Source organism: Pezoporus flaviventris, unplaced genomic scaffold (genome assembly GCF_033815535.1).
Source record: "Pezoporus flaviventris isolate CSIRO_AGI_PZ_B2104156 unplaced genomic scaffold, CSIRO_AGI_Pfla_v1 ptg000013l, whole genome shotgun sequence".
Classification (NCBI taxonomy): Eukaryota; Metazoa; Chordata; class Aves; order Psittaciformes; family Psittacidae; genus Pezoporus; species Pezoporus flaviventris.
Genome location: NW_026892561.1, coordinates 21622947 through 21650404, shown reverse-complemented (window position 1 = coordinate 21650404; position 27458 = coordinate 21622947). Strand labels below are relative to the sequence as shown.

The 27458-nt window shown below is 37.1% G+C and overlaps 1 protein-coding gene across 6 annotated transcripts in view; it reads right to left on the bottom strand.

Annotated features, from left to right (window-relative positions):
- The window catches only part of HMCN1 (hemicentin 1), a 190942-nt gene that overhangs the window by 26683 nt on the left and 136801 nt on the right, over positions 1-27458 (bottom strand). For all 6 annotated transcript variants that reach the window (XM_061452120.1, XM_061452119.1, XM_061452121.1 and 3 more), the window contains 29 exons: positions 27029-27174; positions 24985-25135; positions 24039-24242; positions 23276-23389; positions 22107-22294; positions 21521-21617; positions 18410-18571; positions 17260-17373; positions 16925-17127; positions 16612-16693; positions 16353-16484; positions 15984-16133; positions 14458-14617; positions 13752-13876; positions 11819-12002; positions 11563-11660; positions 10888-11166; positions 10052-10242; positions 8791-8872; positions 7846-7982; positions 4636-4777; positions 3456-3600; positions 2506-2633; positions 1974-2130; positions 1679-1800; positions 1312-1476; positions 1024-1131; positions 503-640; positions 203-337 (listed from right to left, as the gene is read on the bottom strand). In XM_061452120.1, the coding sequence (XP_061308104.1) occupies positions 203-337; positions 503-640; positions 1024-1131; positions 1312-1476; positions 1679-1800; positions 1974-2130; positions 2506-2633; positions 3456-3600; positions 4636-4777; positions 7846-7982; positions 8791-8872; positions 10052-10242; positions 10888-11166; positions 11563-11660; positions 11819-12002; positions 13752-13876; positions 14458-14617; positions 15984-16133; positions 16353-16484; positions 16612-16693; positions 16925-17127; positions 17260-17373; positions 18410-18571; positions 21521-21617; positions 22107-22294; positions 23276-23389; positions 24039-24242; positions 24985-25135; positions 27029-27174 (4239 nt within the window). The remainder of the gene's footprint in view (positions 1-202; positions 338-502; positions 641-1023; positions 1132-1311; positions 1477-1678; positions 1801-1973; positions 2131-2505; positions 2634-3455; positions 3601-4635; positions 4778-7845; positions 7983-8790; positions 8873-10051; positions 10243-10887; positions 11167-11562; positions 11661-11818; positions 12003-13751; positions 13877-14457; positions 14618-15983; positions 16134-16352; positions 16485-16611; positions 16694-16924; positions 17128-17259; positions 17374-18409; positions 18572-21520; positions 21618-22106; positions 22295-23275; positions 23390-24038; positions 24243-24984; positions 25136-27028; positions 27175-27458) is intronic.

Here is a 27458-nt window from a genome sequence, read left to right as displayed (position 1 = left end):
TTCTTGGTGAAAATAATCTTAAAAGCGTATCTTGATCATGAATTAGACAACAAAAAGGAATAAGCCTCCTGGGCTCTATTCAGTGTCATCAAATAGGAAAGCATTAAGTTCATTTCTATTGCTCAGAATTGTGTTTTCACTAACAGAAAGCATACACAGATTTCTTGTCTGTAGATCACTACAAGTTTAAAAGATGATTTACCTTGAACTTTCAGTTTGATCTTCCCCAGAGCAGTGCCAGCTGGATTTTGAGCAACACACATGTAAGTGCCAGCATCTTCAATAGTTGATTTTGCAATCTGTAAACTGCCACTTGGAAGAACCATATAACTGTTTCCTAAAACAAATATAAGCACAGTATGAAACTTTTGGCTTGTTTTTTTTTCATTGGTTTGTTTGTTCGTTTTTAAATTAATACGTTCCTTATATCTAAGTTTGAACATTCAGAAAAGAGAAAAAAAGTTTCTGAGTTACAGCAAGTAGGCTGAAGTTAAGAGGATACCTGTTGTGATTATATTGATGCCCTCCTTTTGCCATGTTATTATGGGCCGAGGTGTACCTGTCGCTTCACATGGTAGCAGAATGGGATTGTTCACAATGACATCCAGCGTCCCTGGCTGAGTCTGGATAACTGGTGGTTCTGTGGAACAAAATTAAGAGGAAAATACAGGAGATACTAAAATTGCATGATCTGAGAGTCTGAGAAGGTATAGAATACAGCCTTACTTCTTGCAATTTGCCATCACGGATACATTTTAACTTACTAGAAAACAAAGGAAAAAAAACCTCACAAAAATGAAATAGTGCAGCATGGAGTGGGAGACTCTACCCAAGGTACCAGAGTTGTAACATGCAGAGTAGTGACTTTGTGATTAATCAGTGCATCTGCAAGACAATTTGGCTGAGCAAGACACTACTTGTGACAGTCCACTCTGGCCTCACCATTATTCTGCAGCACAGGTATGTGTTAAATCGACAGCATTTACTTACAGAATGCATTTTCTCTTTAGCTTCCCATCTTACCCTGAATGTGAAGAGTAACGTGTCTGTGAGCTGAGCCAGCTGCATTCCTGGCCACACAGGTGTACCGTCCTGCATGTGCTAGCTGAGCAGCAGGTATTTCAATGGCGCCTGCAACAAAGAGGGTGCGTTACAACATACAGCAGTATCTCACAAGAGAGTTTCACTGTGATTACAGCATCCATCTGAAGAGGTCTGTATTTTTATTCTAAGAAATTGGAGAGGGGTTGTTTGCATTTATTTAAGTCATTTTTTCTAGATGTGAGGCTGAGCTCCAGTCACTCACAGTACCTGAAGAGAGAATTCTGTAGCCATCTCCTCTGGGAAGCAACTTTATGCCATTTTTGGTCCAGTGAACTGAGGGGAAAGGAACCCCTGACACAGTGCAGGAAATCACTACTGGAGACAGCTTTGTCACCAAAAGGTCTGTGGCTTCATCTGCTATGGCTGGGGGCACTAAAAATGAAGATCAGTGTAAAGGTTACTTGCTCCTTTTCAGTTTTATGAATTCTTGGAAATAACTTGCATTTCTTGGGGATACTAGAGCCTTATGGATATCAGTATCAGAAAAGCATGGTATAAAAACATGATCTCAACATTGGAATGCCCCCAAGAAATCCTGGATGCCATACAGATGTAATAGCAATATTCCCTCTACCTTGAACAGTGAGTTCAACTGCTCTTTGATCTTCTCCTGCATCATTTGACACAGAGCACTCATAGACAGCAGTATCATCCACAGTGGGAGAAATGATTACTAAGGAACCTGAAGATAGAAGTCTGAACAAAGAAAAGAGAAGAAAGTAAAAGACACTGAAATATTTCATCTCAGGTAATCAGACCACTGACTTTGCTGGCTATAAAAGATTACATTTAAGAATGGCTAAATTTTTAAAGTGCCAAAATCATCCCCGAAAATTTTAAACCCACAGTGAAAATAAAGCATCTCTCACCTGTATATATTCTGGTTCTGGTCAACACTAAGCAGATGCCCATTCTTTTTCCAGCTAATTGCTGGTTTTGGAATTCCAGTGGTTTCACAAGGCAAAGTGGTCTGCACATTTACAGTAACTGTGATATTTGTGTGTCCAGGAGCAATAGCTGGAGGAACTAAGGACAAACAAAGCTTAATTATTCAGAATAATTATATACATATGCCCCCAGACTCCTTTCATACCTTTATATAGACCTGAACTGCCAAATACATTTACTTGATTTTTATAAAGAGTGACGGTAGTAAACTTCCTAAACATGCAGCATGGGATGTATCAAGTCTTTCTATTTCCAGTGCACAAGGAGTAAATATTTTCTTTTCATAAACATTTGGGTTGTACTCCTAAGGCCACAAATATAATTTTTTTTTTTTTTTTTTTTTAAGCAGAACAGCGAAAAAGGGGCTAAACTTAAAATATGATCTGTCAGAACAAGAACAATGATGCGACTGGACTTCAAGCACATACACTTATCGAAACCCAAAACTTTTACCAAGAACTTGCAGATCAATTCGTTTGCGTTCAGTGCCAGCTGTATTGGTTGCCATACACACATATCTTCCTGTGTCAATAACATGCGCTGAGTGTATGTGTAGAGATCCATCCTCTAACATGGAATATCTGAAATAAAGCCATATATTTTTTTTCCACTATGCAATCAACAGAACCATAGGCTATCTTGGTAGTGCAGAAGGAAAACACGATTCAGGGTACACAACAAATAGCCTAGACACATGATGTCTTAATTTGGGCATATATAGTTTTCTCATTTGTTGCACTTATTCTAACTTCATTTTTTCCAGCACATCTATTTTCCAGAGAAATCATGAAATTTAGCTGACATAGCAATTCCATATAAATGATGCCAGATTTGCAGAAAATATCCAAAAGCCCTTTATTATGGTTTCTAATTTAGCCGTTAAAAATGCCTAGCTAATGATTGTACTTTTTTCTTTGAAATATAAATGAATTCTTTAGCATTTGCTCAGTTCTAGAAAATCCCAACTACTTCCCTGTAGAGCAATGAAAAGATGGAAACTATTCACTGTAATGAAAGTTGATACTGGAACAGACATAAAAAGTTTTATATATTAGATAATATTTATATATTACTGTTATAAAATAATAGTTATAATAATAACAATAACAAAATCTTTGAATTACTGTTCAAAATTTTTAATACCAGAAGAATTATTATTATATTTGGTTGTCAAAGAATTTTTTTGTCCTTCTTAACAATAGAAGTATGAAACCTCTTTATATTACTGCTTCTATGACCATATTTTCCACATTTGTGTCTATTTGAGAACATAGTACAAATATTAGTTCTAATTTGTGAAAGTAAAACTAATTTATGAATCACAGATGTCAAATTAATCTTTCTGTGGTTCATACATTCTTAAAAACCAATTAATAATATTTATGCTGATTTTTGGATAATACCTTGTATTGTTTCCAGTAAAAATAGCCCCATCCTTCCTCCATGTAATTCTTGGGGTTGGTACTCCTTCTGCAATACACTCCAGAACAGCAGAAGCATTTATATGCACAACAGCAGTCTGAGGACTACTTCGGATCGTAGGAGCCACTGTAAAGCCAAAAATTGCTTGTTATCTAAAGAAAAAAACTTCACACTGCAATGATTGAACCCTAAACACATGAAAACAGATGTAGTAACAGGTATGGGGATCGCTGCAAAGACAAAAATAAGTTTCTTACCATTTTGTGTAGTGCATGATAATTGCCATGATGCAGCAGGGAATGAAAAAGAAAGTTTGTCTGAAATGCATTCTAAATATCATTGCAAATTACTGCAAAGGATATAATACAGCTAAAACAGTAAAACAGTTCAGCATATTTACTTCAGTAAAGTAAGGCTATGGTGATATCCTTTCTTCCTTATTTTAAATTAAGGAGAAAAAGAATTTTAGCTGGACCAGTAAGAACAGTCATTGGGGAACAATGTAATGCAGGTACATATGACAGGCCTGTGAAGTGAACAGAAACAGGAAAAAAGTTTCATATCATCACTCAAGTGTGAGAATATAATAGCTTCTCATTACACTAGAGGTGGAAAATACACAGGTTTAAAATGAAACTCAGGTCTATGGTAACACCAGACAAGCATCTAGATGCGTACAACCCTTCAAGCCTTATCTTACTATCTCCTGCATACAGGGGCAGAGAAGAAACCAGTTTTCAATTAATTTGCAAAACTGGTGGACAAGCCAGCTATGAAACCTAGACCCCGAGGTCCTAGTCAAGTGCTTTTAAGAATTTCTCTGAATTTGCCCAAGAATATTTCTCAGTCCTTCATCATTCTGGATGTATCCTGACTATCATGATGATGGCTAGATGCAGAGCACCCTCCATTAGCAGGAAGCACAAACAGTTGTACAGTGAACCATGGTGAATCCCCAACAGGTCCTTTAGTGTGAAGGACAACTGTGGACTCAGATGATGGCACACACAAGGTAATACACAGGGTGCCAGAGTTTAGACTCAGCCTAAGTGGCCAACAGTGGGCTAGAAAAAACTATTAAAATTTCTTTCTTGCTGTATGAACTCCTGCAGAAATACCATGCAAAGATCAAAATGCACAAGACTGGATCCATGATTTTACCATGTACTGTCAGCATGAACTCCCTGGTCACTTTTCCTGCGATATTACTTGCCACACATGTATAGCTTGCTGTATCACTGAGGTCAGCGTTATTGATCTGCAGGTATCGCCCACTGGATAGGATTCGAACTCGAGGAGTTCCCTAATGGAAAAGAGAGAGAGTTTCACAAATTTAGCTTTACTATTCTTCTCCTTATGAAGATGGAACGTTCTGTTGTTGCAGAGTAATAAAAGCCATGAAAGAAGATCAAAGATAAACCAGATACTGAATGTATTGCTGGCTTAACGTTGTTTACATCTGCAAAGGTAATAGGGTAAACAAAGCTTTAAAAATTATCATTGTGTAATGATTCCCCCTTGGAACTGCTACTGGGACTTGTAAGTGAATAGGAGAGCTTTTTAGGTTATGAAGCCCAAGGGCTTTGAGTTTTCACGGAAAGGGGCAGCTAATAGAACACGATGAATTATTTATTTATTTTTTAATTCCATGCACACTAAAGGCAGAAGAAATACAAGTTTCTGCACACTGTTCTTCAAACACCACAGTCCTGATCTAAGCACAAACTTAGATACTAAGTTTACTAGCCAGCATTTTCAAATATGAGGATACTGTTCCTCTCAGCTCTACAATAACTCTACAGCACCTGCTAGCTAACCCTTTAATCAAGGCATTTTTGCTACAGCCTATCTGGGTCATATCTGCATGAATGACCGATGGCGATATGAACTACAAGTGTTCAAGAACTTAACTGAGTAGAGAACAGTAGAAAAATATCAGAAACTCAGACTTTTCCAGTATGTGCTACCCACACTTTGTGTGAAGTTGAAAGCTGATATTCCCATCTGTTCTTTTGGGTAGAAGATCTGAGAATAGCAGCTACAACAGATAGGTGAAACTCTGCTGGTTCTGCACTTCTCTGCACTAGTACCAGAGTACACTGGTCTCGTACTAAGCACCAACTCAGGAAGTCTACCAATGCAGAATAAACAGCAGTGTTAGAGCCACAGGTGAAATGACACACCACCAGAGTAGATTATAGACAGTCAGATTTTGTGTAATAACTAGTATTTCCTGTTGGACAAACAGCCTATCCAATGGATTCTAAACATAGAAGCATATTGACAACAAAGGGCAGACAATGAAGTTATCACATAGTCCTTACACTCTTCTCAGGGCATGTCAGGAAACCAATCTTTGAAACAATACAGATTCAGCAATTTTTCCAACTGTTTAAATGAAATCAGATTAGGTCAAGATGTTCCTACCTACTTCTTAACACTCAGTGTGGATTTCCATATCAGTGAAGAGTACAAGGACTCCAAAGCTACTTACTAGAAGCTAGATCTTTCTATGGTTCTGTTACCAAGAATGGTGGTGCTGCACAGTTACAGCATTAAGCATACAGAGGCCTAAATTAGACCTCAAAATTTGCACAACAGAAGGCAACAAAACCAGGAGGAATTACCCCCTCCACCATAAGGCTACATTACAAAAAGCAGTGATGACTTAAATTGAAATAACACAGCAGCCTGCGAAACTTTCTCCAATCCTCTCTTGTCATTGTGAAACCTCAATTTTTCCAAGATAAGGACAAGAATATGCCACAGAGCATCTCTTTCCATACCCAAGGAAAGCTCTTTCCCAGCTGATTAGTATTAGTAGGCTATTACATTTCTTCAAAGTTGAGAAAGCAACCAGGAATTCAGGAAGACACTGTTTTCCTGTTATCTAGCATATATATTTATATAAGCTAAGCTGAAGAATGAAAAGGGTGGTAGAAAACACAATAAACCTAATTCTGTTACTTAAAGTACACGACAAATTAAGAGTACCATGTCTGAAATAAATGCATAACTTAAATTTAGTGCTGCATTGAAGATATTTCTTGAGATTGAAATCCCCTGCTCTATTTAAATCTAAGGCAGTGGTTTGACTATACCACACAACCAAGGTGCCTCAGCCCTCACATACTGACATGTGTGTTCTCACTAGCCAAGAAAACTAATATTACAAAAGTTAATCCAAAGGTTATCAGTTGAGTAACTATGTCTATCATAATGTTCCTCAATTGCTCTGCTATAAATTTTCACCATAAAGCAGTGGCTTCTTTTCATGCTTTATTTTTGTTAAGCACTGCTTTTAAAACACAAGCTTTCTTGAAAGACTGAGGCAAAATTATTCACATTCTGAACTTCCAACCGTTGTTCAACCTTGCTTTCATTAAAAAAACATTTGAAAATCACTATCCAATTAACTATTTCACCATTCAGAAAAAGAATGTTTAAGTTAGTCTTGTTTCTAGCTAGTTCCTGTGCTACAGATAACATTCCCCAGCAGCACTTAGTAAGACATAATTGCCTACCATATTCTTAATTCTTCCACTAATATTTCCTTCTTCTAAATCTACTATAGAGTCTGAAGAATGACATGTCAGAAGGAAAACAAATAAGCAGAACTTTGAATGAAGACTACTGCTGGATTACTGTTAAGGGAGATGCAATTAATAAGCTGAACTTGTTTCCTCTTTATTAATGAATAAAGAGCAATTGAGGGAAAATTATCAATTAAGTTTTATTGATAACTGGACTTCAATTGTTCAATTAGAAATCACCTGGTTTCTGAGTGATTTCAAGGAATAGGATGGGAAGTAAAAATTTATTTCTGTATAAACCATCTTCATCTTGCTAATTGTCTCTCAACCAGCAAAGACTTGATGCCTTAACATGGAATTCTGAGTGAAAAAGATGCACTTGATGTAAAACTATGGTGATTAGCAAACAATTTTTTATTTTTTTCCAGTACAAACTGTTTAAATTCCTTTCTAAAAACTACTATAATATGAGGATGCATAATATACCCAAAGGAAATATATAGTGTAGTCTTTTCTCAGCTACCTTTCCTGGGAAGCCATTCAGGAGTATACCGAAGGCTTCTAGCATTGTTCAGAGGATCCAGGAGGAGCAAGGGATCCCCCTAAAGGAAAAAAGAACAAGTAACAGCGGGATGGCCACTTCGCATGCTTGCTAGCTTCAGGTACTCATTTAGGGCTAACTGTATTTGTACTGGGGCTACTCGGCTTCTCTTGAATTCAAGGCATCATGACTTGGACTACGCTGAAGGGGCAAGTGAGCAGAATAAGAAACGTCAAGCTGTGTGTGTAAAAAAATAAAGGGAACAAAAGACTAGTACAAATAATGTAACCACTATACCTCTAAAAGTTCTCCATTTTTAAGCCATGAGATTGTCGGAGGTGGCACAGCATCGGATTTGCATTCCAGAATAATTTGTCTGTTCTGCAACACGGTGAAGTCCTGTGGACCACTGGTACCAGCAATGTTAGGAGGAACTGTTACAAGAATTAAGAAAAAAATTAACACCACACACATGAGCTCCATTAAAATTATTAATTGAAATTTTCTATTTTTTTCTTAAGTTTAAAATAAATAGAAAACTACAGTATCATTAATTAGCTCTACTTTTTAATTCTTGTGTTAAATATATCACATTTGCTTAACATGTGAACATGTTTCCTAATCACATTTTCTTAACACGTGAACACGTTTCCCAAGTCACACACTGGAAACTACTGTGAGAGAAATTAAAGTCCATTCTCAGTGAGAGTACTGGCATTTAAACCAGACAGAGCACAGATCATTGAAGTTCTATAAACTGTTAATCGATAAACTAAACTAAATCGGGAGCTATAGTCTTCAAGAAATGGCAGAAGTTGCATTTATATTTCCTTTATTGTCACTATATTTTACATATTCATTGCTAAAAATAGTTCTTACCTTTTTATACTGAAAACTTAAGATTATGGTAGATGTCAGTATACTTCACATTCTTTTTCAGTAAGCACAATAAACTCAATCCAACTGAATACTGGTATCTATAAACTTCCTAAGTATTCAAAATAAAAGACTTGGAATTATAACAGAAACCAGTTGCATCAGGTGGAACTTTCCTTTTTTAATTGTGTATCATGTTCAGAACTGTTACCCTTATTCAGAAATGTTAGTTAAGATCATATGGTGTAATATCACTGTCTCAAAACATGTAATTCTTTAGCAACATATAACTTGTAAAATGAGATACTGACAGATACCTTAGTGGTATATTTAAAGGAATATTTTTTTCCCTTAAATTTAACTTACCATGCACTCTTACTAAATATTCTTTATCGTCATCTCCTGCTGGGCTAGATGCTAAACATGTGTATCTTCCTGTGTCTTCCACCTAAAAACACACAAATAACTTCAGCAGAAACCTCAGAATATGGGAACAATTCAGAAAAACTGAAATACAAACATGGGCAACAACATATAACAGGCAGCACTTGACAACAAACACAATAACAAAGAATGTTTGAAAATAAATTAATGAAGTTCTAGAAAACTTTATTTAGCATGGTGGGATTGTACAAAGATGTCTTAGGAGTTGCAGGACACCATAAAATCCCCCTGGATAATGTGCCTCCAGCAAGAGCCTTTCTCTTTGTGATGCTTTTTACAACAGGTAATCAATAAAGACGGAACTAGCTATAGGTACCCATCTAAGCAAGGATCAGTTTTGGGTACTAAGGAAATCTTTTTGTGCATGCATAATCATTAATACCTTTATGCTTTATCCTTCCTGTAAACTCTTTATTGTAGTGACAAGAAATAATTGCTTTACAAGCTAAACAAGCCAGCAAACAGTCCCAAGCCTTGTCTTACTTCTATTTGGTGAAATTCAGTCTGGCTTTTCACAGCTGAATACAGCCTTAGGTGCAAGTCTTTAAAGGTTCTTTTTCCCTGGACTCCATTATTGTCTGAATTAATCCAAAAGTCTTTCTGTTGTCTTTATTTATTTTTTCTTAATTTGAAAACAGATGACTGCAAATTCAGAAATTCAGTTTTTCTCTGCAATATATGGCTTATAATGTGAGAAACAAATAGATATTAGGAAAATCTGGGCTACTAGGTAGAGAAGAAAGCTTGAGGAGGAGCTATAAAACCTGAAAGAACAGCAAGAGGTAGTAATGAGGGTCAAATAGGTACAAAATGAAAAAGAACATATTACAGACACAGACTAAAACCAAAACAAACCCCAGAAAAATACAAGCCCACAGCATTAATTGTACTGTTTTATAACAAGAAGCACTGATAAATTGAAAACTACAGAACTCTGAAATGAAATTAAAGTAGTAATGCTCAGGAGAGGCAGTAGTGCTTGGACACTCAGTCCATAATACTACTGCTTGTTCTGTATGGAAAACTTCAAGGCAAGTCTTAAAAAGTATATCCTCTAACTCCAAATGCAGGTGGGTGATTTTTAGTTTTCAGGACATCTCTTCGGATGGTCCTAATAAAAGACAGTTCTGCACATTCCTCTAGGGTTTGCAAAACTGAGCATATTTTGAAATAAATACTCTACCTGAGCACTGGTTATTTGAAGGACATCTCTTAGGACATGAATATTATCATTCTGCAAAAGCGGGCGCCCATCCTTCATCCATGAGATTTTGGGGACCGGAATGCCAGAAGAGATGCAGAGAAGTTCAAGAGGGTTGTTAATGATGACAGAGAGCTCTTCTGGTTCATCTGAACCATTGATGTGGGGTGGCTCTGCGGAAGGAAGAACATTCAAGTTCTTTATTGATTCAAAAAGCCTACAAAATACGATACTCAGCCTATGATTAGAGCTTGTAGAATCACTCTACGTTAGTATTATTTCTGTCATGAACTATCTCATGAGATTTCCATCTGCCTTTTTCTATTAATTTGCATATTTTATAAGGTGGAATTATTAGTTAGAAAATATTTTCATAATCCCAGATAAAATATATTGCATAATATATTATGCATAATATATTGCATAATATCACAATATATTGCATAATATCCTTATATATATATAAGGAATATATAAGCCCTTTAGCTATCATACCATCAGCAATGCCTTCAGCTGCACTATCATCCTTTCAAGCTGAATTTCTACGAACTAAAATTATTAATTTAAAACAAATTACTTTGTAAGTTATTTTACTATTAACTATATCATATTTCAGTACTCTGGAAACACTGGGGAAAAAATATACTGAATTACTTATTCACATATGTTTAGGTATCTTCCAATTCCTTATTTTTCTCATTTATTGCATTAGGTGTTTCTTGAAAATACTCCTTATCCCTAGAGACTTCTTAATTGTTGTCCTGAGTAGATACTCATTTACTGCTTACATTTTATTAAACTGAGAAGTTAACACTTACCCAACACTTTCAGGGAAAAATGTTTGCTGGTATCTCCAGCTTCATTGGATGCTACACAAGTGTATTTGCCTGTATCACCGATATCTACTTTTACAAAATTAAGGACCATTCCTTGGTTACTTGATGTTAGGTGAGCTCCAAGGCTTAAAGGACGTCCATTTATAAACCAAGACATAGTAGGAGCAGGAGTGCCATCAGTAAGACACTTCATGGAAGCTGAACTGCCTTTTACTACAGTTAGATCCTCCGTTCCTCCTGCGTTATCCAAACTTGGTGGTACTGCCGAGAAACAAAGATCTGGTTCATACAGAGTACAACCCAGATGTTAATTCTAAATATTTAAAAATTGGAATGCAGTTACCCATTTGCATTTTCCCACTTAGGTTCATGCTCAGCACATGTTAAAATTCACTCAGAAATTATGTATTATTATTCTTTCTAAAAAACCTGTGACATTCTGTGTGCCAATTCAAGTAAGGACTCCTCTAAGGTTAAACACTTTCCATTAAAAAAAAAACCAAGCACACACATTGAAAAGTTAATGTTTCCCTAATGATTAGTTACTTAAGATATATTTGTGTCTGAAACTTTGTGTTGGTCAGAAAGAAAACTGAATATTGGTTTTAAGAAATAGAGAAATAAGGTTCTTTACATAAGCATTTCAGAGAAACTTACCAAAAACTTGAAGGTTGTAGTGTTTGTTGTCCACTCCAGCTCTGTTAGATGCCACACAAGTGTATGCACCAGTATCAGATAACTGCACTCTGGCAAATCTACAGAAAAATAATTTTAAGCAAGGTGTAATGGAAAACATTATTATTGCATGGGTTTGATGAAATCTTATTTTTGCTTCAAAAAATACTAGCTGAATTGTGATGATATACCAAAAAAGAAGAGAAAACTCAGCTAGTTAAAATAGATGAAAACCAACCTGAGAATTTGTCCAGCTGACATCAACCTGATCTGGGAGGACACAGACAGAGGGAGGCCATTCTTTAGCCAGTTTATCTGTGGTGGTGGAGTTCCAGTAGCAGTACATTCAATATTTAGGGAGGTTTCCAAAAGGGCAGTGAGGTCCTCTGGTTCATCTTTATTATTGGCTATTGTTGGAGGAACTACATTTTGTAAATGTTGAAAAGGAAGATATTAAAACCAGCTCTTAAAATCATTCCACATGTGTTACCTTGAAGGAAATCCTGCACCTAATGCCCCACAAGCAATTCAATAAAAAGATTCACTTTTTTTTTTTTAAGAGTAAATTAGGGTTTTATAGGTTAGTTTGAAAACTTTGGTCTTGGGGGCAAGAGGGGACTTATCCACTCACTATGTAAAGAAGGTCCAGGCACATGCAGCTCTAAGCATTGGCTGACTTTAGTTCCCATCATACACCATGAGAGTTGCATAGATAAGACCATTTAAGTTCATTATTGCTTGAATCTCAACCAATACAAAGCAATCAAAAAGGTCTCCACTGTTGTGTAGTGCCATTCTGTCCCCAAAAGATGTGATGTGGTCATTCAGTATTGTTACTTATTATATCAAAGGTCATCTCTTGTTACTCTGCTCATTCTGATACTCCAATTGATTCTGAGTCTCTGTGTAACTGGGACAGATATTTACACCACTGTGAAGTGCTGCCTATGTCTATGTCCTGGGTTCTGCTGTAACAGTTAGTTTTCTCCTTTGTAGTAGCTGGTTCTTGACTCTAGTCTGAAAACAATGCTGATATCACCAATGTTTTAGTTGTTGCTAAATAATGTTTACTCTGATCAAGGACTTTTCAATCTCATGCTCTGCCAGTGAGGAGGGTCACGGAAAGCTGGGAGGAAGCAGAGACAGGACACCTGACCCAAACTAGCCAAAGGGGTATTCCATATCACAGCACGGCATGCCCAGTTTATAAACTGGAGGAAGTTACCCAGAAGGCCAGATTGCTGCTCTGGTCTGGCTGGGTATTGGTCAGCGGGTGGTGAGCAACTGTACTGCACATCATTTGTGTTTATTGTCTGTTTTCCTTTCCCTTTTAGTTTTATATACCCTCCCTTTGTTATTTCCCTTACCATTATTATTATTGGTGGTAGTAGTAGTGGTTTTGTGTTATCCCTGAGTCACTGGACTGTTCTTATCTCAACCTGTGGGATTTCCATTCTTTCAATTCTCCTCCCCATCCCTCCAGGAGCAGGGTGGGAAGAAGTGGGGGACTGAGTGAGCAGCTTCATGGTTCCATCACGGCTGGGCTTGAACCACAAGAAGAATTCTTCACTCTTTCGCACTAGTCATTGCACTTAGTGAACACTTTTTTTCACAAAATAAAGTGTCCAATCTCTACACTGCTAAAGAAGAGTTATGCTCACTGTCTTATGAATGTCAAAAGGTGCAAGAGAAGAATTTAATCCAAAACTCAAACATTTTTTTCTCTAAAATTCTAGGAACCTCTAACTATTAGTTCCCTACCATGCTACTCTGATTTCAGCTGATGTGCTTTGATTGAAATTACTGAAGATAAACTACTACAACAAAAAAAGTGGTACCATAGTGAATCAGCCCTAAGTTTCTCTTTCTCTACAAGGGGAAAAAAAATATAAAATCACAGCAAGTGGAATTTCTCTATTATGACAAACTCCAAATACACCAAAGGAATTCATTTCTGTTTATCACAAAACACATTTCCAGCAATTTCAATCATTTTGTCATTGACAGAACATCCTGGTTAATACACTGTGATATCTACAGTACATGAATAGGAAACACATGCAAATAGTATTACACTGAAGACAGGCATTCATTTCTTGGCCCTCTCTCACGAGTGCTTACAAAGGCAGGTTTGTGGACTAGATTTCAGCTTCACATCTTTGAAAACTCACCGTATACATTCAAGTTGAAAATTCGGTCTTCCTCGCCTGCAGGATTAGTAGCCACACAACTGTATTTTCCGGTATCAGAACTGAGAGCTCTGAAAATGTTTAATGTGCTGCCATCTGGAGTTACTCTACAAGGAAGGCCATAAAACACAGTGAATTTGTTTACATATTCCTATGATCTGGCAAATAGACAGTCAGTTTTGTACATTTAAATCAATTATCTCTATCCTCTTGGGAATTTGGTGAGAGAACCATTGTTTTTTGCAAATATTTTCATTAGAGATAGTCTAGAAACCTTTTCCTTGAGATTACCTGTTTGACCTCACATTGGGATTCAATTCCAAATAGGTTTTTAAAGATTCCATAATGAAAAGCATCAAGAGTAAAATGTTTCCATGTCTCAGACCTTTTCCCTCCAAAGAAACTTAACGGAACTTACTGACCTGTATAAACTTTACTGAACCTGAAGAACTTTAATGGAATTTATTAACTAAAAGATATTTCTTTCGTATACTTACCTCTATGCAAAAAAAAAAAAAAAAAAAAAAGTTTATAGAAGCTACAAAGGGAGATGATGTTCTTAACCTAAGCTAAGACTCAGGCCCTCTTTACACTCCTTCCTCAGGGGCCTTTTTTATGCTCCCTCTTTAGGACCCTCTGAGGTTTAAAACTGTAGAAGAGAATGAAGTGTTTGCTTATTTTTCCTTGCCTTATTCTTTGTAAATCTTCACTGGCAACTGTTTTTCCATCTTTAAGCCATTGCAGAACAGGTGTGGGCACTCCATTGACATTACAGACAAGCTGGATGCTTTCTCCCAGAAGGACACTGACCTCACCAGGCATTTCAGAGTCAACAATATTAGGAGGAACTGGAAGAGCATAATGGAGGGAAGAGAAGATTCATCAGCAAGAAACAATCTAAACTATAAGAAGTTACACTGCAGGTGCTTATACTAGTAACTAGGATTTATTGCAGTATCTCCATTCAAATCTATTTTAAATTGTACATGATTATATTGTCTCTAGAGGGCGTTCTGCAAATATAAAGTCAAAGCCACTTCAATCATTCCTTAAAATAGCCAATTTACAAAATTGTAAAAAACACATATCTATTATATTTAGTATTTACAGCTTTCTCCTCAAATGATGTTGACACATGCAACAATATTATGAAAAAGTCTCATTTCATTAAACATCACAATGCACTACTATGACTGAATACCTGTTTAGCTCTTGATCATATGCTTAGAGCACAGTCAAATATTCTATTGCATCATAACCATCATGTTCCTGTTAACAGCCACATACTCCATCCTAACCAGCAGCCATTTTTAACCTGTTCGCTTAAAGAACAAGGATGACAGCCATGCTATCCACCAAGACCGTCAGTCCCAATAGTAAGTTTGGAGCATTTCAAGCAATTTCTGTCACACTTGATCAAACAAGCAGCTTAATATTAAATTCCTAAACTTGGGGAAAAACTAGCAGGGAAGGAACACACACACAAAACCAGCAGCCCCAAAGAATGATCACTATGACGAACAGTTACTAAATCTCTTTGGCCTGCTGATGGCAAGCCATCACACATGGGTGTGCCACCACACTCAGCTCAAAGCTAATGCAGCTTCTTCTCCCTCAACTAGCAATTGCTGGCATGGGAAGATGATGGCAGAGAGCTGGAGATGCTATACAACAGATGTGTTATTGGACACAGTGAGGAACTAGCACAATTAATGGGGATGAGTCGTTAGGAACAGAAGAAAACAAGACAGATGCAGCATGTGGGTGACAAACAGCAAGGCAGGAGTCAATTCTATAACAAAGGTTTCTCATTTGAGTGTGTGTGGGAAAAATCATAAGGAAATTCTGACTGCATTTCTTTGTTATCTCCTATTGGCTATGGCAAAAAAAGGCTTCTTCATCCATAAATGTGTGGTGCTCCACATTCAACCAACCAATACATTTTAAGTGTGCGGGAGGAAGGATGTGATCAGCAGCAAACACTCAGAGCCCTTCTGCCTGGTTTCAAGTCAAGGTTAAGAATACTGTTTCATGCAAATTTCTAAGTATATAATCCTCTTACAATTTTTCCTCACTGGCTGCAGATGATAGAAATAATGGTCCAAATTCTCCACTTTTCTACATGTCTATGTTATCTCAGTGTCTTTAGCACAGACACAGTGTCACTCTCGACCAGCATTAATCAGTTCTGTTCACAGCACTGTCATGCCTTACCTTGAATGGAAAGCACAAAAGTTTTCTGAGCTTTTCCCTCTATATTTGAGGCAATACATGTGTAGGTCCCACTGTCTAGAAGCTGAGAGCGAGCAATCTGAAGCTTGCTTCCACCAGATAAAATATGAACTTCAAGAAAGTCAGAACTTTCTGCAAATATGTAAACAAACAGTCATTCCAAAGCAGACCACAGAGAGCAAACATATCTTGAGATTTTTTTCATCAAAATTTCAAAACAAAGATTCCAATCAGTTAACATAAGAGTCTGTCTAGAGACAGATGAAGAAGAAACAAGAAATAAACAGCAAATACCACAGTGGTACCCCAAAGGGGGAAAAAAGAGCAGTAAAGAACATGAGAGAATGATACCTATTGGTTTTCCATTCTTAAGCCACACTAACGTTGGTGGAGGAATTCCAGTAGCATCACACACAAAGGTAACAGGATTACTGACAGCTTCATTGACCAACTCTTGTTCAGGGCCTTCTATATTTGGTGGCACTAAAAATTGAATGGAAGCAATAAGAATAGTTTGGTTACCAAATAGTTTTGTAGACTGATTTTGAATTGTCTACACTACAATATCTATGGTATTATAACTACTGCAGATAATGCAGAGTATGCTCACCATAAACATTAAGATGGAAACTTTTATCATCTCGCCCTGCAATATTTATGGCTTTGCACACATATTGGCCTGTATCAGAAACCTAAAATAAAAGTAAATAAATAAAAATTATGGAGTCTTATTTTAATGCCACATTTTAGAGATGTCAACAGCCTTTGCCTCTGCCATTTCAAGATCCTTTTCACAGAATGAAAGTCTCCCCAGCAAATACATCTCCTGTGTACAGCCAGTAGAATACACCAACAAACAGCACAATAATAGCTTAATGGTAGCAGAGCAGTGGCAGATGGAGCATCCCACAAGCCTGGCATACCTCTGCACCCTTGATTTGTAACGTTTGCCCATCTGCTAAGATCTCCACATTTGCAGACTCTGAAATTATGCGCCTGTTCTTGTACCAGGTGATGACTGGTGGCGGAATAGCATTAGACTCGCACTCCAACACCACTGGGGTTCCCACTCTCACGTTCAGCGCTGTTAGTGAGGTTCCACTGTGGTCTTTGATACTTGGAGGCACTGTAGAAGCAGCTCAGAGTTATTCCTGTCTTTGTTTTGTGAGAGGGCAAAAACCAGCCTAATAAAAATAAATACAAAATACTGCATTTTCAAAGCAATGGATATTATTTCAGAAATTAGTAAAAAACAAACCAAGAACAGTTAGGAAACTCTTCTTCTGACTTTCCCCAGCTTGGTTTCTGGCAATACAAGTATATTCACCATCATCTAGTAGTTTGGCTCGGGGAATCTGCAGAGTCCGAGCACCTGAAGTGAAGACAGAAGGCTTGAGATTTATTCTGTGCTTATTTTATCAATCTCAAATGTTATTTCAAAATAGCAGGTCCAACGGACTGAACATAGGCACTAAATTAACCTCTAATTCAAAAAAGCACTGCAGTGTCATTCCTTTTTAAGGTTCATTAAAAGAAAAAAAAAAAATCTAGCCAAGAGAACTAAAATGTTAGGGCAAATTCATGAGTGCTGGGACCATAAATACTCCTTTTAGACCTGTTTGTTTCATAGCTTCTAACTACTGTCTCCTAACATAATTATGCCCTTTCCACTTAACTTTGTCACTATCTCATTCTTTATTCCTTAGTCTCACCTGTCTTCACTTGTGAAGCTTATTGCCTCTGCCAACTTCACTAATCTGCACAGATGCTTCTACTGACATAAAGCAATTTCCATGTCTGTGCCTTATACTAAGCTGTAACACAGCACACCTGTCATGTTATACCAGCACGACAGGACTGAGCAGCACAGCAAGTGATCTTCACTTTTTACCCTGGGCTGAAAGTAAGCAGCAGCAGTAAAATGACACTCTCGGACCTTATTCAGTGAGGAGCTTTGAATGGTTAAGAAGACCTCAGAATACAAGGATTTCTTCCTGAGCGTTCAGGAGGATTAATCCAGTTTCCCACTGATGTCAGTGGGAAGATTTTTACTTTTTACATCTAAGCCAGCAGAATTTATCTTAGCTCCACACAGTTTCTGATCATTTCTTTGAAAGGTGAGTCGAAGTGACTCAACTTTAATGAATACCTATATCAGAGCACCTCTGTTACACTATTTGCCCTCTAGTCTTTTCCACACAGTTTAGTTCAGTGTTCAGTCTCAGCCAGTTTTCTTTAAAAATGAGCCCACCCAACAGACAAAAGAATTATTAAACACAGTAGGCCGAGTGTCTTGTCTACTCATTGGAGCAATACTAAGAATACACTGACTCCATGAAGAGTGCCATTATCAAGACAAAACAGACAGAACTTTGGTTGAAAGACTATAGAAATAACTGAGTTCTCACCAGGCACAATAAGAGTGTTGGTATTTGAACTGATAGGTTTCCCATTCTTGAGCCAGCTGAGATCAGGAGGTGGAAAGCCAGTGACCTCACAAGTCAGAGAGATGAAATTATTCACCACCACAGTCAAATTCTCAGGATTAGTACCAACAACACTTGGAGGAACTGTAGAGAGAAATACATTAATAGTATCTATCATAGCATCAATAAAAAATATTCCACAAGATCCCAATTTACTAAAATAAAGCTGAATTGCTGAGTTTTGCCAAAGGGCAAAGTTGCAAAAATCTTTCACATCCTATGAATGGATACACTGTTTTGGGGGTGTATCTGGAAATATGACTAAAGCCAACCTAATGGTGATTCCTGTTACTGTAATTCACAAAAAACCCTCAGTGATTTATTTGCAGTCCTTCTATGTTTTTGGGAAGGCTAATTAACTTCTAAGAGATCCTGCAGTTCCTGACTAATGCACTATCAATTTTAAAACACTGTACTCATAGAGCATTTGCTATGTAAGCCAGGACAGATTAAATTTACCTATGTAAATAGGATATGTAGGATGACTAAGTATGCTTTCTTCCTGATTCATATTCTTTCTGAAATAGTCCATTTCCTTATTATAGCGAACCAAAACGTTTCCTTCTGATACAGTTCAGAGTTCTTTCGTTAGACAAACTTGTCTCATAGTGCGCTAAGCAGTTTAACATTCTGGCACGCAAGCATTGCTCTAAGGGGTGCATTTTTATGTTTACAAGTCCCAGTATTTTTAAATACAAGAATATTTTGACATTTGATCTTTCTACAAGAACCATTTAAAATGAAATAACTGTAAATCTCTTCCTTTTAATAAACCCCAAATTTTAGTTTCCATGCTTTTGCAGTGTGGATATATGAAACATTTAAAAGGAAAGCAAAAACATGTTCTTGGCTCTATTAGGTGGAAAAATCATTCCAAAGAACACATGGAATCCTCTTCTTCAAAGACAGAAATGTTTAAGTATTTTGGACGAGATCCACCAGAAATACTCCAGCTGCTTTCTGTCACTTGAATGACACAAAACAGTCATTAAGCCAAGTTTATTGCTCCTCTGTGACACACCAGAAACAAGAAGAATCAATGTAATTGGGTGAATTCAGTCCATATTTTTCAACTTGGAATAACTGAAGGTTATTCCTGATGATAAGCATTAAATGGTTCACTAGAATAAATGGTGAATTCTGATCTGATGACATTTTCGTTATTTATACTTATTTACTTTTCCAGTTACTTTCCCACAGATGTGATTATGGGCAGTTCAATACAGTGGGCAATCTAATATACAGGGCCAAATCTGAGCCATCTTTTAATTAATTTTACTTAAACTATGTAGGTGGCAGGTTTCAAATGCTGCAGCCCCCACAGCATGCAAAAAGCACTCACAAATAAACCATAGGTAATCTGCATATCTGCATAGCATAATTTGCTTCTATGTGCATACAGATGCATTAAGGGGCTCAGTTTTAGTATTCGATGTGAAAATTACCTATTTATTAAGATTAGAGGTTAAGATTTTAAAACTGGATGCTTATGTTAAACTTTTTAGAAGGTTTTATTTTAATTTTGTTACCTTTGAAACAAGAAGTGAATTTTCAACTTATTAAAAAGCATTATCCTCAATATTTTATTTAAATTAGTGAAAGCAGTTCCATCAGAAACATACAGAAATGCTGGAAAATAGCCTTCTTTTGACACTGACAAAACAAAGATCACAATGCTTAGTGATAATGCATTTCCATCAGTGCATCACCATGTGTGGTCCTTTCCTGAACTATAGCCTAATTTATCAAATGAAAATGCATTCATAAAGAATATTTGAAATTTCATGCAAATATTTCCTTTAAAATAGTAGCATTAGACTATAGTAATTAAAAAAAAATTACATGCAAGAAGTTTTAAAAAGCACAACTGTCAAGAAAAGTGAAATATTTGGATTTAAAACTCAAACATCGGGATATCTGGATAGACTCCACTGAAAGAAAATAACTCCTCAGAGAATGACTCCAGGGCAAATTCTTCCCATGGAACACTATGTTTGGCTAATTGTATTACTGAGTAGAGAAAAGAAGCACTCTAAATTTGTTTCATTTAGCATGTATATTTTCACCATGTGTGAATGAGAAAAAAAAATATTTCTCCTGTATGTAATAACCTGAATAATTCCTGCAATGTGGGTGTTATATTTAAGTGAGAGAGAAGATAGCACTTGCTTTCTAACTAGTATATAATACAGAAGATTAACTAGCTAACAAGGACATGACAAAAGATACTGATCATATGTGGAAGACTCCAGACTGTGCTGTGAAAGCTGATAAAGACGTATGTACCAGTATTCCTTGACAGCTTCTAAGATGTAACGGTGCAGATGATGCTGAGTAATGCTTATTTGATCTTCAATTCAGAACGAAAAATTGAAAGTGGTGCCATGAAGAGTAGGCAGAAATAAAAGGGGAAGTTTGGTTTCACTCAGAAAAGTTAATTAGGAGAGTTACGGAAGGTGGTAGAGAGGCTATTTTTTAACAGTGGAATATGTCTTGATTTCTTTACTGTATTTGGGTTAGACTTGTGATGACAAAGGCCAAAATTTATTTTAGCCCTATTCTAACTTCATAACAAAGCAAAAATAGAGAATAGAAAGGAATCTAAAAAAGGCAGATTTTTAAAAGGTAAGCTTCTACAATGCAATATCTCTTTGTTTAATGTTTTCTAATAAATTTTCTTGGAAAAAGCATTTTATGAACATATCAAAATATGCTATAATGCAACCTGTTTGTAATTCATGATTACAGGACTTTGCAGCCTGTACACAGTGTACACACACAGCCACTACACAAGGTTCCTTCAATAATTTGTCTATGTGGAATACATAGAAAGAACTAAAACCATATAGTATCGAAAGCCATATGTTGCCAACATGCTTTATTTTTGTTTTCTAGTATGTCAGAATCTCCATTACACCCAAGAAGATGACTTAGATGCAAAAAGCTAAGTATGTCGCTGAGAAATCTGCTAGAATTAACACAGTCAAGCTAAACTATCATTTGAAAGATGGCAATCAGAAAATTATTACTTACCATAAACATTTAAGTTAAAATACTTCTTGGCGCTTCCAGCTATGTTTTCCACAATGCAGACATATCTGCCAGTATCTGTTATTTGGGAATTCAGAATCTAAGGGGAATTAAAAAAAAACCAAAACAACCAGTTGTTGGTCTAATCTGTAAGACAACCTACTGTCAAAGAATCAAATAGAGAGAATTGAGCTCAGAACTGTTTTAACAGTTTCATCCAATTTCATTCATTGATAGAAGGGGGAGTTCTTCAGAATACACAGTTTTCTTAAAACAAACCAAAACACTGCATTTCATAATCATTAAATTCTCTCAGGGAATGTTCTCCACAACATTCAACATTACTTTAAACTGAGTGATCTCACTGATGCTGTTCACAGGATGACCTCACAAACAATTGGGTCAACACAACTGAAGGAATTACACAGGAGTGAGAAGCAGCAGCTGAGGGATAGGAACAAGAGACAAAATTTCCTTAGGTTTGCAGCACCTTGTAGAAGAAAAAGTTCAAAGCTGCATACTCAGAAAACCTAAACAGTTTATGTACAATGTTCATGCTGCTAAAATTGAGGTTTTCAGTAACAGTTACCTGTAACCTCCTTCCATTGGACAAAAATGCATATTTGTTGTCTTCTGCTACGAGGTGGCCATCCTTTTGCCAGGTAATACTTGGAGAAGGGTTGCCACTTGCAAGACAGTCCATCACTGCAACCTTGTTCACAAGAACAGTCACCTCTTCAGGCAGATCACTATCAGCTCCATTGATGGATGGTGGTACTACAAGACAGCAAAATGTGATATGAATAATGTGACTTAGTACCTCTTGGTGTCTTTGGTTGTGGGTTTTGAGATTTATTTTGTTTTTTGTTTTTCATTTATTTTGGTTTGTTTCTTAAGATTACAGACCAATCTTTTAGATTGGGATTTTAACAGAAAGTAGTGAAATTTTCAGTGATACAGTGAGAGATAATAACATCCCGAAAGTAGTTCAGCTAGAACAAATCAATATAATTCAAAGGACTGGAGGAAAACTACACTTCTACACAGAAGCCATAATGAAGAAGATGTGAAAGTTCATTTTCCAGTTAGTCCATCATGTTCTTTGAAGTCAGAACAAAAGAGGATTTCCAAGGCAGGACCCCTTCCTAACAATAAATCAGTCCTTTTAGTGGTATCAGAAATAGAAGTCAAGAAATAAGAGTTTCCCAAGGCAAAAACCTTGAGTACATCAACAGACAATACAAGCAGTGTACAAAAGCTTTCTGTGCAATGTTTGTAAACAGTTAATAGGATATGGACCCTGCAGGCATTCAATAGTTGATCTATATCACTGATTTCCTTAAGCCTTTGGGAGTTTTGCAGATATTTTAGAAAATGATGACCAAAATAAGGAGAGAGAAGAATCTAGTATGTCAGAATTTTGAATTGGAAATTGATTAGGGACCAAGAGATAGCAAAATAAAACCTGGATTTCTACCTATACTTTTCTTTTTTGGTGAAGTGTGATGGGGTAATGCAACTGAATTCCAATAGCAATAACCTAAAAACTTACTAAACTAACAACATTAATACTATTTTCATTCAATTCTGTATGCTTCTACAAAACTCTAACACCTTATATAAAAGCATTAATCTTATAGTTTAAAAATATTTATAAACCTTTTTAAAAATTAAGTAAACCTGGACCATAATGCTTCATTAGTTTACACAGAACTCATTTTGGCATTAAAAAAGAAAAACAAAAGCAGGAAAGCTCACAGAGCACGTGGACATCATAATGAATGGAATCCTCCCCAGCTTCATTTACTGCCACACACATGTATCTCCCAGCATCTTCAGCCTGTGCCCGTGGAATCTGCAACACTCGGCCTCCTGGAAGGAAAACAAATTCAGGATTTAAATGCAGCACCAAGCAGTTTCCATCATTTTCACACCACATTTCACTGGAGACCTGAGCAAGCAAATTTGTGAATGGTCAGCATTTGTTCTGAATTATAAGTAACTAAAGACTTCATTTCCGAACTACTTTTTCTACTGGCAGATACTTGGAATTCAACAATGTTCATACTGAAATGTTAGAAAAGGGTAATTAATTCCACATAAAGCAATAACATTCATTTCCACCCAGCAACATGCAGCCAGACATCCTTCAATCGAAACCATAAATATTTTTCAGCAAGGTGACAGAGAACTAATAGGCAGAAGGAAATATAAACACAGAATATTTCAGTAAACCTGTTCCAAACTGGGAAAATCTACTTCTGAAGCCTATAGGTACTCTCCACTGTTCTTCATTTAAAGCATAGCCATGTAAACAGCTTCAGAGAGAGGACCTAATAAGGAATACATTTTGGGAATGGCTGTCATAGGTCTCCCAACAGATGGGCAACAGACAGCAAAAACTCAAATTCTGAAAAGAATATTAAGGCAGTGTTTTGAAGTGGAACAGTTCATTATTACTACACAAATACTAGCACTAATGCCATTTCTTAGTGTCAGATAGTGACATTTCAATACTCACCTGGTAAGATTAATATTTTATCAGTAGAGCTCAGAGGATTGCCATCCTTATACCATGTAAGAACTGGAGGAGGAACAGCATTGGTCTCACAGTACAGCGAAAGGGGATTGTTAACAATCACATCTTTACTTTCTCCACTTCTTCCTGTATCTACCGTGTTACCAGCTTCCCATTCCTTGTAATGCTTTCGGAAACTAGGGGGAACTACAACCAAGGGGGAAAAGTGTTAGAATTTTACAGCAGAAATAACTAGTTTAAAAGCCAATAAATTAAAAGATACTGTGATTGTTAAGTAGCAGCAATAAAAAAATAAGTGTATTAAATTAACCCCTCTCCTCCAATTTATATTACACTGGAAAACTCTAGTTGGTTTTGTCAGAATGAAAAATTGAACAATCTACTGAATATCTACTGAAGACTAAAAAATAAGTGTAAGAAGACCCGGTAACAAAGCACAGAGAGTATTAATCAGGAATAATACTTAAACAGCAAGCTATCTGCTTTCACTCAAGTTCTTTCTGTAAATGTTCATAAATTACTAATGATTTTTATATTTACACATAGTGTGTAGACCAAAAAAAATGATTATGTCTGTGACCTCTAAGTACTACTCAATGCAGACAAATACAATATGATGTCTTGGCTTATGCTAACTTAAAAACTTCTTTGAGTCATTTAGATGAAGATGAGAGTTATCATGTCATTCTACTGACTTCCAAAACACTGCGTATGTCACAAAATAGAAAGAATAACCAAATACTGCATTTCTAAAAGATGAGCAAAATACATATGAAATAGAAATCACACAAAACACAAAAGCATTGGATTAGACCAGGCAGGTGTAAAGGATACAGGTGTAGAGGTGTAAAACTATAAAAATTCCAGCATTGCAGAACATCAGAAAAGGAGGCTACCAGAAGAATTCTATTATCTGAATTCTGCTTACCTTGTATATTTACATCAAATTCCACTTCATCTTCTCCAGCAATGTTGGATGCCAGACAAGTATAACGACCAGTGTCTGACACTTGAGCCTCCTTAATCTGCAGAGTGTGGCCACTAGCTTGGATAATGACATGATCATCTGGTTTAAGTGGCTGTAATGTAATTTTACATGGAAATTAATACTTGGCTAAATATACACTAGAAATAGCCACATTCATAGAAGTAATATGATGTTATCTCTCTTTGAGTCAAATTTAGGTTGTTTTAAAATCCTTCCTAAGACAGTATACTAGGAGTAAGAATTTGGTATTTCATCTGCTTTGATATCACTAACAACAGAGCATCCTTCAATTTCTGTTAATGCTTCTGGCAAGGCCTGCTTTTGATCTATGCAAAAAAAGGCAGTCGCTTAGGACATCAGATTACTGAGGGTCACTACTTTAGAAGACAGTACTAAGCCACGTCTCCTGGGGTGGCAGCCTTGGCCACAGGTGGTGAAGCCCAGCTCTCCTCTCATCTGTTCCTCTTTCCCTCACACCAAATGCTTTTTCTCCCTGAGTAGACTTGATCAAGCTCCAGGTTTCTGGAGATAGTTTTCTTTACATGGTTGCCAGAAACTCTGTATCTTCACCTTTCTGATCTTGGTAGCTGGTCTCCTAAGAGAATGTGGTTTTACATCATTCATAACCCCAGATGCAAGCTGCTGTGTAAAGGAGCAATGCCATCCCCATCAGACAAGGGCTCTTGTGACATCTGTTTAAACCAGGCTAATTTAATTCCCTGAACTCACTGGCTAAGTAGATGAGCTGATGGAAAATCTACACATGTAAAACTACCATATACTTTTCTGTACGAGGTGGACAACTCAATCTAATTCACTCTACAGCCACACAGCCACTTGGATCTGTAGCCCCTTACAGGCACAGTGTAAACATAAAATGGATGCAGCAGCAATGAAGAGATACACAGGATTAGATGTTACTGTCCCTAGAATTTACATCACACATGACAGTAGAGACTACACTACTGCAATCTGTACCTCTCGATGAAAACACAACACATTAGACAGTCCACACTGAACTCCTGGCCTGCAGGGGACAATTAGTTTAGACTGAAAGCCATTTACCTGGGGGCACCCTAAGAAAAAGCTGCTGCTCTGACAGTGGCAGCAAGCTGCTTATAGCCACTATCTATCTTTGGGGACCTCTCAACTACTCCCAGCATAATTTTTCACTGGCAATACATTCAGTACCCCCAGGATATCCAAGAACTACAGCATATGCTCAAAACAGACAGACATGCTTTGTAAATCTGGCAGGAGCTACTCCAGCTGGAGGGGTGCAGCAGCCTGCCACACTGCAAGTGCCCTACCAAGAACAGTCAGAGCAAGAGTTTATAGTCTTATTTCTTACAAAGGAGTTGCACAGTTTCTGTTTTATTTATAGCCAGCCCCAAGTAAAATGCACATCTGTACTGTGGCATTGTCCTTCCAAACTTCTCCAGACCAATGTTTTTGTGAAGACTGTGTGTGGCATGAACCACACCTCATTCCCCCTCCCAGAGGATCCAGATGCCTTTGTGGCTTCGGGAGCTCTGCCAGAACCAAGCGGGAAGCTCTCTGCAACTTCTGCAAGGGCAGCACTTAATAGAACCAAGCACGAGGCCATCCTTTAACATGACCTTTGGGGACTTTACACAACAGCAAAGGGACATGTGGTCATATCATGGCTACTACTGGGCAGGGCCCCCCTCTTTAAAGTACAAGCCGGTAACATGCCCTGGAAACTGATGTCTCAGTAGCACTGCCAAGCACCCACAAAAAAAAACAAGGGTGTCAATTTGCAGAGGTCTGGCCAACAGCAAGCATCCTAAGATGTGTGACAGGTGGTCATGCCTGAATGACAGTGGGAAGATGATTTCCTGCTGACTTCAGCACTGCAAATGAACCTGTTAGGCTGTGTGAACGTTCCTTAGTAGTGATAGTGATTATGCAGTTGTTTCTGTACAAAATCTGCCCATTAGAAGGAATTAGGTTTGTGACTGGCCTGTCCATCCTTGTACCAGCTGATGGCAGCAGCAGGAATGGCGTGAACTTCACACTCCAGAGTAAGGCTGTGGTTTATTTTGATCTTCACTTCCTTAGGGGACAGACCCATCCCTGAGATATCCCCCTTGTTAATGGCTGGCGGAACTGCGCAAAACCAAAGAGAGCAATCGTGATTTTTCTGACTTAATGCCTTAGGTGGCATTTCACATTTAACTGGACAAAGGGAAAACCTGGATGATAACCTCAGGGAAAGCAAGTGCATTACTCTGTAGCCTGCCTCTTCCCCGTAGCTGATTTTTTTTTTTAACATGCATATACATATGTGTGTATTTCAAACTATTTCTGCTATATTTATTATATATAAAATATATAAAACTGTACTTAACAGTTTTAGACATGGAAACCTAACTATAGCCTTACCCAACTAT